Here is a 17,642-nt window from a genome sequence, read left to right as displayed (position 1 = left end):
GCATTTTTGACTCTGCTTAAATTTAGATGAGAGAACCTGTTCGCAGAACAATTAAGAACGTAAGAATGCCAGAACGTAATTATTACTGAACGAAACAAATAATCCTCACATGCATGTTTATTAGGCCACATATTTATTTACAAAGTACAGGCAAACTAGGTTTCATCAACTTGAGTAAATCTAGCACAGGTTTCTTGCATATTAGTATAAAACATAAAAAACTATGATTAAAGGTTCATGAGTGAAAAAATATAAATGCTCACAGCAGGACTAATTAAGACAAAGCACAAAAACGTAAACAGACTTTTACTTTTTCATCAAGGGTAGTAAACTTAGTCCAGTGATGGGATCTGTAATGCACCTCTCAAGCAGCTGGAGATAAGTGAGATTCTCTCGTGTGTTTGGATCAAAAAATCCCTTAGTGTCGTCATCTGAGTCGGATAAAATCTGGTTCATTTCTTCATCAAAGTAGCCTCTTTCGTAAGCCACCTGCACTGGAACTCTGTGGCTGTAAACTGGGTCAATGATGCCGCCTGTGGCAATTTGAGCTTCGAGAAGGCGAATTCCATGATCTTTGACGATCAGGTCTTTCTTCAGCGCTTGGAACAGGGAGATTGTTTTTTCGGTGTAAGGGTCTTTGTACCCTGTGACGGCTCGTTCTGCCGAGAGCAGCTTCTTTTGCCATTCTCTGCCAACCACACCCTGAGCTGCAGCCTCGTCTACTGAGAGTTTCTTGTTGTTGACTGGGTCAATGACAAAGCCAGTGGCAGCTTGGGCCTCGAGGAGCACAAGAGACGTTCCAGGAGTCAGCAGGCCTCTGGACTTGGCTTCAAAGATGCTCAGGGTCTCTTTGGTGGACTGCAGGTACACTCCTGCAATGCAGTTGGTCCCTTCCAGATACCGACGGACAGAGTCCATTTCACTGACCTCCTCAACTGTGATAGTTCCTGCATTCAGTTCTTTGTAGAGGTTCTCATCAATGATTTTAGATTCTAGCAACTCTGTAGCACTGACATCCTTTCTAATGCCATGAAAGGTTTCGGTCTCTGTAACTGTGGTGGTGATGGTGGTCTTTGTGGTGTTGCTGTCAATGTTTCGTTCAGGTATTTGACATGTGATGGTTGATGATGAGGTTGTGGTATTGGTCTGCTGCTGAATGATCATCAAGATGATTTCCAAAAAGCGTTCAATGGTGATAGCACGTGACTTGAACTGTTGTACAAGCTGCCTCCTCTTCTCCTCAGTGATGTATCTGGAGTAGAGCAAATCCCACAGTGTCACTGTGGTTCCCTGATACTTTCCTCCTGCTCTGTTGGTAGTTGTTGATTTCAGTACAACCTTTGTGGCCTCATCAACAAAGAAGTAGACCTCCCCTTTCTTCACAATAACCAACAGGCTAAGACCAGTGATGAGATCTGTGATACACCTCTCGACCAACTGGAGATAAGTGAGGTTCTCTTGTGTGTTTGGATCAAAAAATCCCTTGGTGTCGTCATCTGGGTCGGACAGAATCTGGTTCATTTCTTCATCAAAGTAGCCTCTTTGGTAAGCCACCTGCACTGGAACTCTGTGGCTGTAAACTGGGTCAATGATGCCCCCTGTGGCAATTTGAGCTTCCAGAAGGCGAACTCCATGATCTTTGACGATCAGGTCTTTCTTCAGCGCTTGGAACAGGGAGATTGTTTTTTCGGTGTAAGGGTCTTTGTACCCTGTGACGGCTCGTTCTGCCGAGAGCAGCTTCTTTTGCCATTCTCTGCCAACCACACCCTGAGCTGCAGCCTCGTCTACTGAGAGTTTCTTGTTGTTGACTGGGTCAATGACAAAGCCAGTGGCAGCTTGGGCCTCGAGGAGCACAAGAGACGTTCCAGGAGTCAGCAGGCCTCTGGACTTGGCTTCAAAGATGCTCAGGGTCTCTTTGGTGGACTGCAGGTACACTCCTGCAATGCAGTTGGTCCCTTCTAGATACCGACGGACAGAGTCCATTTCACTGACTTCCTCAACTGTGATAGTTCCTGCATTCAGTTCTTTGTAGAGGTTCTCGTCAATGATTTTAGATTCTAGCAACTCTGTAGCACTGACATCCTTTCTAATGCCATGAAAGGTTTCAGCCTCTGTAACTGTTGTGGTGATGGTGGTCTTTGTGGTGTTGCAGTCAATGTTTCTTTCAGGTATTTGACATGTGATGGTTGATGATGAGGTTGTGGTAGTGGTCTGCTGCTGAATGATCATCACGATGATTTCCAAAAAGCGTTCAATAGTGATAGCACCAGACTTGAACTGTTGGACAAGCTGCCTCCTCTTCTCCTCAGTGATGTATCTGGAGTAGAGCAAATCCCACAGCGTCACTGTGGTTCCTTGATACTTTCCTCCTGCTTTGTTGGTAGTTGTTGATTTTAGTACAACCTTTGTGGCCTCATCAACAAAGAAGTAGAACTCCCCTTTCTTCACAATAACCAACAGGCTAAGACCAGTGATGGGATCTGTGATACACCTCTCGACCAACTGGAGATAAGTGAGGTTCTCTTGCGTGTTTGGATCAAAAAATCCCTTAGTGTCATCATCTGGGTCGGACAGAATCTGGTTCATTTCTTCATCAAAGTAGCCTCTTTGGTAAGCCACCTGCACTGGAACTCTGTGGCTGTAAACTGGGTCAATGATGCCCCCTGTGGCAATTTGAGCTTCCAGAAGGCGAATTCCATGATCTTTGACGATCAGGTCTTTCTTCAGCGCTTGGAACAGGGAAATTGTTTTTTCGGTGTAAGGGTCTTTGTACCCTGTGACGGCTCGTTCTGCCGAGAGCAGCTTCTTTTGCCATTCTCTGCCAACCACACCCTGAGCTGCAGCCTCGTCTACTGAGAGTTTCTTGTTGTTGACTGGGTCAATGACAAAGCCAGTGGCAGCTTGGGCCTCGAGGAGCACAAGAGACGTTCCAGGAGTCAGCAGGCCTCTGGACTTGGCTTCAAAGATGCTCAGGGTCTCTTTGGTGGACTGCAGGTACACTCCTGCAATGCAGTTGGTCCCTTCGAGATACCGACGGACAGAGTCCATTTCACTCACTTCCTCAACTGTGATGGTTCCTGCATTCAGTTCTTTGTAGATGTCTTCGTCAATGATTTTAGATTCTAGCAACTCTGTAGCACTGACATCCTTTCTAATACCATGAAAGGTTTCGGTCTCTGTAACTGTGGTGGTGATGGTAGTATTTGTGGTACTGCTGTCAACGTTTGTTTCAGGTATTTGATATGTGATGGTTGATGATGAGGTTGTGGTAGTGGTCTGCTGCTGAATGATCATCAAGATGATTTCCAAAAAGCGTTCAATGGTGATAGCACCAGACTTGAACTGTTGGACAAGCTGCCTCCTCTTCTCCTCAGTGATGTATCTGGAGTAGAGCAGATCCCACAGTGACACCGTGGTTCCTTGGTACTTTCCTCCTGCTTTAGTGGTTGTCCTTGATTTCAGGATAAGTTTTGTGGCCTCATCAACAAAGAAGTAAAACTCCCCTTTCTTCACAATAACCAACAGGCTAAGACCAGTGATGGGATCTGTGATACACCTCTCGACCAACTGGAGATAAGTGAGGTTCTCTTGTGTGTTTGGATCAAAAAATCCCTTGGTGTCGTCATCTGGGTCGGACAGAATCTGGTTCATTTCTTCATCAAAATAGCCTCTTTGGTAAGCCACCTGCACTGGAACTCTGTGGCTGTAAACTGGGTCAATGATGCCCCCTGTGGCAATTTGAGCTTCCAGAAGGCGAACTCCATGATCTTTGACGATCAGGTCTTTCTTCAGCGCTTGGAACAGGGAGATTGTTTTTTCGGTGTAAGGGTCTTTGTATCCTGTGACGGCTCGTTCTGCCGAGAGCAGCTTCTTTTGCCATTCTCTGCCAACCACACCCTGAGCTACAGCCTCGTCTACTGAGAGTTTCTTGTTGTTGACTGGGTCAATGACAAAGCCAGTGGCAGCTTGGGCCTCAAGCAGCACAAGAGATGTTCCAGGAGTCAGCAGGCCTCTGGACTTGGCTTCAAAGATGCTCAGGGTCTCTTTGGTGGACTGCAGGTACACTCCTGCAATGCAGTTGGTCCCTTCCAGATACCGACGGACAGAGTCCATTTCACTGACCTCCTCAACTGTGATATTTCCTGCATTCAGTTCTTTGTAGAGGTTCTCGTCAATGATTTTAGATTCTAGCAACTCTGTCGCACTGACATCCTTTCTAATGCCATGAAAGGTTTCAGCCTCTGTAACTGTTGTGGTGATGGTGGTCTTTGTGGTGTTGCAGTCAATGTTTCTTTCAGGTATTTGACATGTGATAGTTGATGATGAGGTTGTGGTAGTGGTCTGCTGCTGAATGATCATCAAGATGATTTCCAAAAAGCGTTCAATGGTGATAGCACCAGACTTGAACTGTTGTACAAGCTGCCTCCTCTTCTCCTCAGTGATGTATCTGGAGTAGAGCAAATCCCACAGTGACACAGTGGTTCCTTGATACTTTCCACCTGCTTTAGTGGTTGTCCTTGATTTCAGGATAAGTTTTGTGGCCTCATCAACAAAGAAGTAGAACTCCCCTTTCTTCACAATAACCAACAGGCTAAGACCAGTGACAGGATCTGTGATACACCTCTCGACCAACTGGAGATAAGTGAGGTTCTCTTGTGTGTTTGGATCAAAAAATCCCTTGGTGTCGTCATCTGGGTCGGACAGAATCTGGTTCATTTCTTCATCAAAGTAGCCTCTTTGGTAAGCCACTTGCACGGGAACCCTGTGGCTGTAAACTGGGTCAATGATGCCCCCTGTGGCAATTTGAGCTTCCAGAAGGCGAACTCCATGATCTTTGACGATCAGGTCTTTCTTCAGCGCTTGGAACAGGGAGATTGTTTTTTCGGTGTAAGGGTCTTTGTACCCTGTGACGGCTCGTTCTGCCGAGAGCAGCTTCTTTTGCCATTCTCTGCCAACCACACCCTGAGCTGCAGCCTCGTCTACTGAGAGTTTCTTGTTGTTGACTGGGTCAATGACAAAGCCAGTGGCAGCTTGGGCCTCGAGGAGCACAAGAGACGTTCCAGGAGTCAGCAGGCCTCTGGACTTGGCTTCAAAGATGCTCAGGGTCTCTTTGGTGGACTGCAGGTACACTCCTGCAATGCAGTTGGTCCCTTCTAAATACCGACGGACAGAGTCCATTTCACTGACTTCCTCAACTGTGATGGTTCCTGCATTCAGTTCTTTGTAGAGGTTCTCGTCAATGATTTTAGATTCAAGCAACTCTGTAGCACTGACATCCTTTCTAATACCATGAAAGGTTTCGGTCTCTGTAACTGTGGTGGTGATGGTAGTATTTGTGGTGCTGCTGTCAACGTTTGTTTCAGGTATTTGATATGTGATGGTTGATGATGAGGTTGTAGTCGTGGTCTGCTGCTGAATGATCATGAAGATGATTTCCAAAAAGCGTTCAATCGTGATAACTCCGGACTTGTATTGTTGCACGAGCTCTCGCCTCTTCTCCTCAGTGATATATCTGGAGTAGAGCAGATCCCACAGTGACACCGTGGTTCCTTGGTACTTTCCTCCTGCTTTAGTGGTTGTCCTTGATTTCAGGATAAGTTTTGTGGCCTCATCAACAAAGAAGTAAAACTCCCCTTTCTTCACAATAACCAACAGGCTAAGACCAGTGATGGGATCTGTGATACACCTCTCGACCAACTGGAGATAAGTGAGGTTCTCTTGTGTGTTTGGATCAAAAAATCCCTTAGTGTCATCATCTGGGTCGGACAGAATCTGGTTCATTTCTTCATCAAAGTAGCCTCTTTGGTAAGCCACCTGCACTGGAACTCTGTGGCTGTAAACTGGGTCAATGATGCCCCCTGTGGCAATTTGAGCTTCCAGAAGGCGAATTCCATGATCTTTGACGATCAGGTCTTTCTTCAACGCTTGGAACAGGGAGATTGTTTTTTCGGTGTAAGGGTCTTTGTACCCTGTGACGGCTCGTTCTGCCGAGAGCAGCTTCTTTTGCCATTCTCTGCCAACCACACCCTGAGCTGCAGCCTCGTCTACTGAGAGTTTCTTGTTGTTGACTGGGTCAATGACAAAGCCAGTGGCAGCTTGGGCCTCGAGGAGCACAAGAGACGTTCCAGGAGTCAGCAGGCCTCTGGACTTGGCTTCAAAGATGCTCAGGGTCTCTTTGGTGGACTGCAGGTACACTCCTGCAATGCAGTTGGTCCCTTCCAGATACCGACGGACAGAGTCCATTTCACTGACCTCCTCAACTGTGATAGTTCCTGCATTCAGTTCTTTGTAGAGGTTCTCGTCAATGATTTTAGATTCTAGCAACTCTGTAGCACTGACATCCTTTCTAATACCATGAAAGGTTTCGGTCTCTGTAACTGTGGTGGTGATGGTAGTATTTGTGGTACTGCTGTCAACGTTTGTTTCAGGTATTTGACATGTGATGGTTGATGATGAGGTTGTGGTAGTGGTCTGCTGCTGAATGATCATCAAGATGATTTCCAAAAAGCGTTCAATGGTGATAGCACCAGACTTGAACTGTTGGACAAGCTGCCTCCTCTTCTCCTCAGTGATGTATCTGGAGTAGAGCAAATCCCACAGTGACACCGTGGTTCCTTGGTACTTTCCTCCTGCTTTAGTGGTTGTCCTTGATTTCAGGATAAGTTTTGTGGCCTCATCAACAAAGAAGTAGAACTCCCCTTTCTTCACAATAACCAACAGGCTAAGACCAGTGATGGGATCTGTGATACACCTCTCGACCAACTGGAGATAAGTGAGGTTCTCTTGCGTGTTTGGATCAAAAAATCCCTTAGTGTCGTCATCTGGGTCGGACAGAATCTGGTTCATTTCTTCATCAAAGTAGCCTCTTTGGTAAGCCACCTGCACTGGAACTCTGTGGCTGTAAACTGGGTCAATGATGCCCCCTGTGGCAATTTGAGCTTCCAGAAGGCGAATTCCATGATCTTTGACGATCAGGTCTTTCTTCAGCGCTTGGAACAGGGAGATTGTTTTTTCGGTGTAAGGGTCTTTGTACCCTGTGACGGCTCGTTCTGCCGAGAGCAGCTTCTTTTGCCATTCTCTGCCAACCACACTCTGAGCTGCAGCCTCGTCTACTGAGAGTTTCTTGTTGTTGACTGGGTCAATGACAAAGCCAGTGGCAGCTTGGGCCTCGAGGAGCACAAGAGACGTTCCAGGAGTCAGCAGGCCTCTGGACTTGGCTTCAAAGATGCTCAGGGTCTCTTTGGTGGACTGCAGGTACACTCCTGCAATGCAGTTGGTCCCTTCCAGATACCGACGGACAGAGTCCATTTCACTGACCTCCTCAACTGTGATAGTTCCTGCATTCAGTTCTTTGTAGAGGTTCTCATCAATGATTTTAGATTCAAGCAACTCTGTAGCACTGACATCCTTTCTAATACCATGAAAGGTTTCGGTCTCTGTAACTGTTGTGGTGATGGTAGTCTTTGTGGTGTTGCTGTCAACGTTTGTTTCAGGTATTTGACATGTGATGGTTGATGATGAGGTTGTGGCAGTGGTCTGCTGCTGAATGATCATCAAGATGATTTCCAAAAAGCGTTCAATGGTGATAGCACCAGACTTGAACTGTTGTACAAGCTGCCTCCTCTTCTCCTCAGTGATGTATCTGGAGTAGAGCAAATCCCACAGCGTCACTGTGGTTCCCTGATACTTTCCTCCTGCTCTGTTGGTAGTTGTTGATTTCAGTACAACTTTTGTGGCCTCATCAACAAAGAAGTAGAACTCCCCTTTCTTCACAATAACCAACAGGCTAAGACCAGTGATGGGATCTGTGATACACCTCTCGACCAACTGGAGATAAGTGAGGTTCTCTTGCGTGTTTGGATCAAAAAATCCCTTAGTGTCGTCATCTGGGTCGGACAGAATCTGGTTCATTTCTTCATCAAAGTAGCCTCTTTGGTAAGCCACCTGCACTGGAACTCTGTGGCTGTAAACTGGGTCAATGATGCCGCCTGTGGCAATTTGTGCTTCCAGAAGGCGAATTCCATGATCTTTGACGATCAGGTCTTTCTTCAGCGCTTGGAACAGGGAGATTGTTTTTTCGGTGTAAGGGTCCTTGTACCCTGTGACGGCTCGTTCTGCCGAGAGCAGCTTCTTTTGCCATTCTCTGCCAACCACACCCTGAGCTGCAGCCTCGTCTACTGAGAGTTTCTTGTTGTTGACTGGGTCAATGACAAAGCCAGTGGCAGCTTGGGCCTCGAGGAGCACAAGAGATGTTCCAGGAGTCAGCAGGCCTCTGGACTTGGCTTCAAAGATGCTCAGGGTCTCTTTGGTGGACTGCAGGTACACTCCTGCAATGCAGTTGGTCCCTTCGAGATACCGACGGACAGAGTCCATTTCACTGACTTCCTCAACTGTGATGGTTCCTGCATTCAGTTCTTTGTAGATGTCTTCGTCAATGATTTTAGATTCAAGCAACTCTGTAGCACTGACATCCTTTCTAATACCATGAAAGGTTTCGGTCTCTGTAACTGTGGTGGTGATGGTAGTATTTGTGATACTGCTGTCAACGTTTGTTTCAGGTATGTGATATGTGATGGTTGATGATGAGGTTGTGGTAGTGGTCTGCTGCTGAATGATCATTAAGATGATTTCCAAAAAGCGTTCAATCGTGATAACTCCGGACTTGTATTGTTGCACGAGCTCTCGCCTCTTCTCCTCAGTGATATATCTGGAGTAGAGCAGATCCCACAGTGACACCGTGGTTCCTTGGTACTTTCCTCCTGCTTTAGTGGTTGTCCTTGATTTCAGGATAAGTTTTGTGGCCTCATCAACAAAGAAGTAAAACTCCCCTTTCTTCACAATAACCAACAGGCTAAGACCAGTGATGGGATCTGTGATACACCTCTCGACCAACTGGAGATAAGTGAGGTTTTCTTGTGTGTTTGGATCAAAAAATCCCTTGGTGTCGTCATCTGGGTCGGACAGAATCTGGTTCATTTCTTCATCGAAATAGCCTCTTTGGTAAGCCACCTGCACAGGAACTCTGTGGCTGTAAACTGGGTCAATGATGCCCCCTGTGGCAATTTGAGCTTCCAGAAGGCGAATTCCATGATCTTTGACGATTAGGTCTTTCTTCAGCGCTTGGAACAGGGAGATTGTTTTTTCGGTGTAAGGGTCTTTGTATCCTGTGACGGCTCGTTCTGCCGAGAGCAGCTTCTTTTGCCATTCTCTGCCAACCACACCCTGAGCTACAGCCTCGTCTAATGAGAGTTTTTTGTTGTTGACTGGGTCAATGACAAAGCCAGTGGCAGCTTGGGCCTCGAGGAGCACAAGAGACGTTCCAGGAGTCAGCAGGCCTCTGGACTTGGCTTCAAAGATGCTCAGGGTCTCTTTGGTGGACTGCAGGTACACTCCTGCAATGCAGTTGGTCCCTTCTAAATACCGACGGACAGAGTCCATTTCACTGACTTCCTCAACTGTGATGGTTCCTGCATTCAGTTCTTTGTAGAGGTTCTCGTCAATGATTTTAGATTCAAGCAACTCTGTAGCACTGACATCCTTTCTAATACCATGAAAGGTTTCGGTCTCTGTAACTGTGGTGGTGATGATAGTGTTTGTGGTGCTGCTGTCAACGTTTGTTTCAGGTATTTGATATGTGATGGTTGATGATGAGGTTGTGGTCGTGGTCTGCTGCTGAATGATCATCAAGATGATTTCCAAAAAGCGTTCAATCGTGATAACTCCGGACTTGTATTGTTGCACGAGCTCTCGCCTCTTCTCCTCAGTGATATATCTGGAGTAGAGCAGATCCCACAGTGACACCGTGGTTCCTTGGTACTTTCCTCCTGCTTTAGTGGTTGTCCTTGATTTCAGGATAAGTTTTGTGGCCTCATCAACAAAGAAGTAAAACTCCCCTTTCTTCACAATAACCAACAGGCTAAGACCAGTGATGGGATCTGTGATACACCTCTCGACCAACTGGAGATAAGTGAGGTTCTCTTGTGTGTTTGGATCAAAAAATCCCTTAGTGTCATCATCTGGGTCGGACAGAATCTGGTTCATTTCTTCATCAAAGTAGCCTCTTTGGTAAGCCACCTGCACTGGAACTCTGTGGCTGTAAACTGGGTCAATGATGCCCCCTGTGGCAATTTGAGCTTCCAGAAGGCGAATTCCATGATCTTTGACGATCAGGTCTTTCTTCAGCGCTTGGAACAGGGAGATTGTTTTTTCGGTGTAAGGGTCTTTGTACCCTGTGACGGCTCGTTCTGCCGAGAGCAGCTTCTTTTGCCATTCTCTGCCAACCACACCCTGAGCTGCAGCCTCGTCTACTGAGAGTTTCTTGTTGTTGACTGGGTCAATGACAAAGCCAGTGGCAGCTTGGGCCTCGAGGAGCACAAGAGACGTTCCAGGAGTCAGCAGGCCTCTGGACTTGGCTTCAAAGATGCTCAGGGTCTCTTTGGTGGACTGCAGGTACACTCCTGCAATGCAGTTGGTCCCTTCCAGATACCGACGGACAGAGTCCATTTCACTGACCTCCTCAACTGTGATGGTTCCTGCATTCAGTTCTTTGTAGATGTCTTCGTCAATGATTTTAGATTCTAGCAACTCTGTAGCACTGACATCCTTTCTAATACCATGAAAGGTTTCGGTCTCTGTAACTGTGGTGGTGATGGTAGTATTTGTGGTACTGCTGTCAACGTTTGTTTCAGGGATTTGACATGTGATGGTTGATGATGAGGTTGTGGTAGTGGTCTGCTGCTGAATGATCATCAAGATGATTTCCAAAAAGCGTTCAATCGCGATAACTCCAGACTTGTATTGTTGCACGAGCTCTTGCCTCTTCTCTTCAGTGATATATCTGGAGTAGAGCAGATCCCACAGTGACACCGTGGTTCCTTGATACTTTCCTCCTGCTTTAGTGGTTGTCCTTAATTTCAGGATAAGTTTTGTGGCCTCATCAACATAGAAATAAAACTCCCCTTTCTTCACAATGGGTAGTACAATAAGTCCTGTTTTTGGGTCAGTGACACATCTCTCTATAAGTTGGAGATAAGTCAGATTCTCTTGCGTGTTGGGATCAAAAAATCCCTTTGTGTCGTCATCTGGGTCAGACAGAATCTGATTCATTTCTTCATCAAAGTAGCCTCTTTGGTAAGCCACCTGCACAGGAACTCTGTGACTGTATACTGGGTCAATGATGCCTCCTGTGGCAATTTGAGCTTCCAGAAGACGGATTCCATGATCCTTTACGATGAGATCTTTTATCAGGGCCTGGAATAAGGAAATGGTCTCACCAGTGTAGGGGTCAGTATATCCTGTGACAGCCCGTTCTGCTGACAGCAGTTTCTTTTTCATCTCGCTGCCGACTACATTCTGAGCCACAGCTTCAGCCACTGAAAGTTTTTTGTTGTTGACTGGGTCAATGACAAAGCCAGTAGCAGCTTGAGCCTCAAGGAGAACAAGAGACGTTCCAGGAGTTAGCAGACCTCTGGACCTTGCTTCATAGATACTCATAACTTTCTTTGTAGACTCAACCCTGACACCGGCGATGCAGTTTGTTGCCCCTAGATACTTTTGAACAGATTCCATTTTGTTGACATTGTCTACAGTCACTTGCCCTTGTATGATCTGTGTGAAAAGCTCCTTCGAGATGATCTTTGATTCATAAAGCTGACTTGCTGAGACTTGCTTCCTCAGTCCTTTGAATTTTTTTTCTTTGGAAGACACCTCTGTAATGATGACAGTAAGTATTTCAATCATCTCTTCAATTGTTATGGCTCTAGTCTTGTATTGTTCTATGAGCTGCTCTCGCTTCTTCTGTGATATGTATTCAGACAGCAACAATTCCCACAAGGTCACTTCTTTGTTTTGGAATTTGCCTACATGCATGGAAACTGTTGTGTTTTTTAACTCAAGCTCTATTTGCTCCTTTGTGTGAAAAACATTTGGTTTCTCCTCATGCAGCGGTAAAAAAAGCAATCCCGTTTTAGGATCTACTTCACATCTTTCCATCAGCTCGAGGTAGGAGAGTTTTTCCTTAGTGTTTGGATCAAAATACCCCTTTAAATCTTCAGGTGGGTTTAGCAGAAGGATTTTGAGTTGGTCATCCAGAAGTCCCATTTTGACTGCAATATTAATGGGCACCCTGTGACTCATGTTTGGGTCTACAATTCCACCCGTTGCTATTTGTGCTTGAAGAAGGCGAATGGCATCACTTCTTTGAATCAGCTGTTGATTCATAGCCTCAAAAAGTGATATCGTTGTGTCGGTGTAGGGGTCTTTATAGCCAGTGATGGCTCGCTCGGCCAGCAGGAGCTGCTCACACACATCGGGCCCAATGACTTCCTCTTTTGCAGCCTCTTCAACAGTGTAGAGTTGGTTTGTGAGCGGATCAATGAGACATCCTGTAGATGCCTGTGCTTCTAGCAATAGATATGCAATTCCGTCTGTCAACATACCTTCCATCTTTGCACCATATATGCTCAGAATTTGTTGGGACGGATACACTTTAATCCCAGCTATGCTTCTCGATCTATTCAAGTATTGTTCCACGTGCTTATTTTTCGCCACTTCTGCCGTTTTGCCTTGCTGCACCATTTTGAAGGTGTCATTGTCGATAATACCAGAGTCCAGTAAATGTTTAGCTGAGACAGGCTTTCTAAGGCCCATTATCATTTTGGGAGCTTCATTTTTCTCCAGTTTTTCAATGGTAGAAGTTACAGTGAAGATGATGGTGTCTGTGGTGACCTTTCCTGTTCGGAATTTTTCTATTAGTTCATTTTGTTGGTCTTCAGTGAAGTAGCCAGAGTGGATCAAGTCCCAGAGAGAAATTGATTTCCCTGCGTAGTGTCCAAACGATATGATCACTACTGTCTCTTCAAACACTCGTCTTATTTCACTGTCAGTGTACAACCTCGTATATGTTTTGGAGGTTTTGGGTGTGTTAGTCATTGGTAAGAGGAACAATCCCGTTTCTTTATCTTGCACACATCTTTTCAACATTTCCATGTATGTCAGATTCTCTTTGGTGTTTGGGTCGAAAAAGCCTTTTGTGTCATCATTCGGATCCAAAAGAATTTGATTCAGTTCTTCATCAAAATATCCTTTTCTGTAGGCAACATCGAGGGGTAAGTGAAGACATTTTAAGGGATCGATGATACCGCCTGTCGCAATTTGGGCCTCAAGTAAACGAATGCCATGGTTCTTCACGATGAGATCCTTTTTCAAGGCTTGGAAAAGAGAAATCTTTTGGCCCGTGTATGGATCGGTGTAACCAGTGACAGCTCTCTCCGCAGACAGAAGCTTTTCATACATTTGAGGACTAATCAACATTTCCCGAAGCGCTTGTTCCACGGTTAGCTTTTTGTTCGTCAGTGGATCGACAATGAACCCAGTGGCTGCCTGTGCTTCGAGTAGGCAAAGAGCTGTTCCGGGTGTTAGGATGCCAGTTTTCTGGGCTTCGTAAATGCTCATCTTCTGATTGGAAGGCGGGAGTATCACACCGGCGACGCAGCTTTTCCCTTGAAGGTAGGCCCTCACGCTATCCATTTGCATCACATCAGTGCTCTTTAGTGTTCCATCAATCAAGTTGCTGTAGGTTTTTTCATCTACTATTTGAAGCTCCAAAAGATCCACGACGGAAACCTCCCCTCTAAGACCTCGGAAGCTCAGGTCCGCTTGCTGTTTTATCTCCTTGCTATCAATGATGACTAAAATCGACTCAATGATTTCCTCAATTGTGAGTCTCCTTGACTTGAAGAATTTGAAGAACTCCTGCCGTTCTGACTCAGACAGATACTCTGAATTGATGAGATCCCAAAGAGTAGCATGCCTGCCCTTGAAGCGGCCATACCGTACAGAAACGACTGTTGTTCTGAACAGTTCCTTCATGGCATCATCAACGTTGACTTTTTGAATTTTACCTTTCAGTGGCAGGAGACAGAGTCCCGTACTGGGATCTGTGACACATCTGGCCAGGAGTTGCAAGTAGGTGAGATTCTCATGTGTGTTGGGGTCAAAAAAACCTTTGGTGTCATCAGTAGGATCACTCAGGATCTCATTCATCTCCTGGTTGAAGTATCCACGTTTGTAGGCCACTTGGACGGGAATGCGATGGCTATTAACTGGGTCAATGATGCCGCCAGTGGCAATTTGCGCCTCCAGGAGTCGAATACCGTGATCCTTTACGATGAGGTCTTTTTGCATGGCTTGGAACAGAGAGATTGTGGTCCCGTAGTATGGGTCTTTGTAACCTGTTACCGCCTTTTCTGCAGAACGCAACTTTTGGTAAAAATCGGGCCCAATAATCTTAGCTTTGATAGCCTCGTCCACGGAAAACTTTCTGTTTCCAATCGGATCAATAATGAATCCTGTTGCCGCTTGAGCCTCGAGTAAAATCAGAGCTGTTCCTGGCATCAGTTTGCCTTTCTGTCTTGCTTGGTAAATGGTCAGGATCTGGGAGTCAGGTAGGAGAACACCTGCAATGCTGTCTTTACCCTGGAGGTACACATGTAGGTTTTGATCCTCAATTACATCTTGAACAGACTTCTTACCTTTTTTCAGATCATCTCGGATCTCCTCGCTGATGATGTCAGCCTCAACCAACTGTTTAGCTGTGACTGTTTCTCGAATGCCTTCAAAGATGACTTTGGCGTTTTTGACAGATGTCTCAATGATTTGTAGAACCGTTGTGACAATCGTCTCGATAGTGAGCATCCTTTCCCGGTATTTCCGTATGATGTCTTTGCGCTGCTTTTCATCTAAGTATTCTGACATCAGCAACTCCCACAGAGATACTGTCATTCCTGAGTACTTCCCACAAGCCACTTTCACCTTCTTCTGTTTGAAGGACATCTTAGTTTGGTAATCAATGAAGGTGAAGTTCAGTACATCTGATTTGTCTCGAAGAGGAAGGAGGCAGAGTCCGGTAGCAGGATCGGTGACACACCTTTGCATCAGCTGAAGGTACGTTAAATTCTCCTCAGTGTTTGGGTCAAAGAATCCTTTTGTGTCATCACCCGAATCTTCAAGTATGGCTTTCATTTCTTGGTCAAAATAGCCTCTTTTGAAGGCCACCTCTGTGGGGAGCCTGTGGCTGTGGATGGGGTCGATTATTCCTCCTGTGGCAATTTGTGCCTCCAGGAGGCGGATCCCATGTTCCTTCAGGATGAGATCTTTGGAGAGTGCTTGAAAGAGGGAAATGGTTTTTTCCGTGTACGGGTCTTTGTAGCCAGTCACGGCTCGTTCGGCGGAACGCAACTTGGCGTAATATTCAGGCCCAATGAGTTTGTTTTTTATAGCCTCGTCCACAGTGAACGTTTTGTTTTCCACGGGATCGATCATGAATCCGGTCGCGGCCTGCGCCTCCAGAAGAACTAGAGCCGTCCCAGGCATCAGTATGTTACGCTTCATGGCTTCATAGATGCTCAATCTCTGATTGGATGAGAGGATTGCAATGCCAGAAATGCTGCCTTTGCCCTGGAGATATTCTTTTACTGTCTCATTCAGCATCACTTGCTGGGTTGTAGTCTTCCCTTCCTGCAGGTTATCGTACATTTCTTTGTCAATGATCTTGGATTCAAAGAGTTCTGCGGAGGAAATGCCTCGTCTCAAGCCCTTGAAGGTGATGAAGATGGGGAGAAGAAGCAGACCTGTGTCTGGTTCCACAATACACTTCTCGATAAGTGTTTTGTAGTTGATGTGCTGTTGTGTGCTCGGATCATAGAACACCTTCAACTCTGACATCTGATCATCATCCAGTAGACCTTTCTCGTAGTAGCCTTTCTGAATGGCTGACTCAACTGAAAGGGTTGTCTTCTCAATTGGATCTAGCAGGCCGTGCGTGGCGATTTGAGATTGAAGTAGTCTTAAACCGTAATCTCTGGGTACCAAGTCTTTTTGCATGGCTTGGAACACGGAGATGGTTTGGTTGGTGTAAGGGTCCACGTAACCGGTGACAGCCTTCTCTGCAAAGAGGAGCTTCTCCTTCAACTCAAGTCCGATGAGTTTTTCCTTGATGGCCTCCGTGACTGGAAGTATTTGGTTCTTCACAGGGTCTACGACACCTACTGTGGCGACCTGCGCTTCCAGCAGGGCCAACGCCGTTCCGGATTTAAGCAGACGTTTCTTCATGGCTTCGTATATGCTGATCTTCTGCTTGGATTTTGCCAAGTAGACGCCCGCCACAGGGCCATGGATTTTGGTGTGGCCATTTTGCTTCTTCTCATTAGTATCAGCGGGCTCCATCTTGGCCTTGTTTCGCTGTGTGAGGGAAATAATTGTATCAGATAGAATGAACTGTATACAGCAGTAATTCTCAATTCGTGGTTTAGTAGTTCATGGAACCATTAAAGACAGGAAGTTAAAAAAAAAATCACTGCAATATTTTTCTATTTACAGTTTCTCAGAAAATAAAAACTATAAAGCAAAACCGTATTAAAAAAACGACCTACTTAATCAGTTGGGTTTCGTTTGGTTTGTTGGCAGCCTTGACTCTTGCGTGAACTTCCACAAGCCCAAAATTCCAGCAAAGTTATATGGCTCAAGCTCCGCCTCTGCGGAGATAAGGTGTTCATGCCATAATTTAAACAGCATTTAATCATTTTCACATTAATCCATCCCTGCATCTCAATTTAAGAGTTCTCCAGCTTTTCATTTTAATACTAACTTTGCATATCAAGTGGCTAGTTAAGTACTCCAAATTATTTTTAGTACTCAAACTGGCCTGGGTGGCGCTTTGTGACATCATCGCAATGAGAACCTACAGGCCCGACGGGCCGCGAGTCTGCACACACAAGCGACTTTTGTTTGCGCAACAGCAGCTTGCAGGTGTCTGACACACACACACACACTTTTCAAAATTCCCCCAATCAAACACTACACAATTTAATTTTCACTTTCACATCAAACAGCAATAAATCTTTTACAACTGAAATACAGATACGTATGTCTTCCACTATCTTATTGCACCAATAAAATTCAGCGGCATAATCTAATACATTTATTAGTATTATTGTAAAACACATTGAGAATATATTTCTTTTTTAGGTATTAAGATAAAGATTCATATATCCTAATTGTTATTATCTTGATTCATTCATTGCACTGTAGCAGCAAACATCGCTGTTTACTTCATTCAATGTGGAAAAATTGCACAAATAATTAATGATAACCTTGAACTTTTACTTTCTTCATTTGAGTACATATTTGGAAGTAGCCAATGCTTGACTCTCTCGTAAATACCAAAGATAAAACAAAGCAGTGCTAATTGACGTCTTGCCTTCCTGTCATTGTGAGTTACAACCGTCATGTAGTTGAGCAGAAAAATACGTCTGGGAGCTACTGAGGATGCTTGTCGCGTCAATCAAAGAAAAATCCACAGCCTCCGAGCTATAAAGTTGTAGATATTGCGTACAATTTGTTGACTACATTCGCTTTAAAAGTTTGTGTAACGCTGCTTACCTTGTGTCAACAAGTCAGTGTCTCAACTCGTGAGACACTAAGTGTGACATTCGTACAGGCTAAAGGTAACTGGGTGAGGAATGTTTGCTTTCTCTTTTTCTTTTTTTTCTTTTTTAATCAAAGGGTGTTGGCTCACCAAACAGGATACCATTTGGCTTTCAGCACCAGCAAAGTAATTGAAAGAGTAAAATTGAGTCAAATAA

The 17,642-nt window shown here is 45.3% G+C and overlaps 1 protein-coding gene across 1 annotated transcript; it reads right to left on the bottom strand.

Moving 5' to 3' along the window:
* Positions 1 to 99: 99 nt before the first annotated feature.
* On the bottom strand, positions 100 to 16,224 carry eppk1 (epiplakin 1). Its single transcript, XM_037264739.1, has 2 exons — positions 13,902 to 16,224; positions 100 to 11,393 (listed from the first exon to the last, which is right to left on the bottom strand). Exons 1-2 carry the CDS (start codon positions 16,222 to 16,224, stop codon positions 307 to 309), a joined length of 13,410 nt encoding a protein of 4,469 aa, XP_037120634.1. The 3' UTR covers positions 100 to 306.
* Positions 16,225 to 17,642: the final 1,418 nt, after the last annotated feature.

Source organism: Syngnathus acus, chromosome 11 (genome assembly GCF_901709675.1).
Source record: "Syngnathus acus chromosome 11, fSynAcu1.2, whole genome shotgun sequence".
Lineage (NCBI taxonomy): Eukaryota > Metazoa > Chordata > Actinopteri > Syngnathiformes > Syngnathidae > Syngnathus > Syngnathus acus.
The sequence above is the reverse complement of the archived record's forward strand: the minus strand, read 5'-3'. Positions and strand labels throughout refer to the sequence as shown.

Bases quoted from the DNA above. Each gene is read 5' to 3' on its own strand.
- eppk1 (XM_037264739.1), bottom strand. From the start codon at position 16,224: ATGGAGCCCGCTGATACTAATGAGAAGAAGCAAAATGGCCACACCAAA. The intron at 11,394-13,901 runs GTAAAATTCAAA...TCATTGACCCAG, and splicing joins CTGTCTCCTGCCACTGAAAG to TCAACAACAAAAAACTTTCA.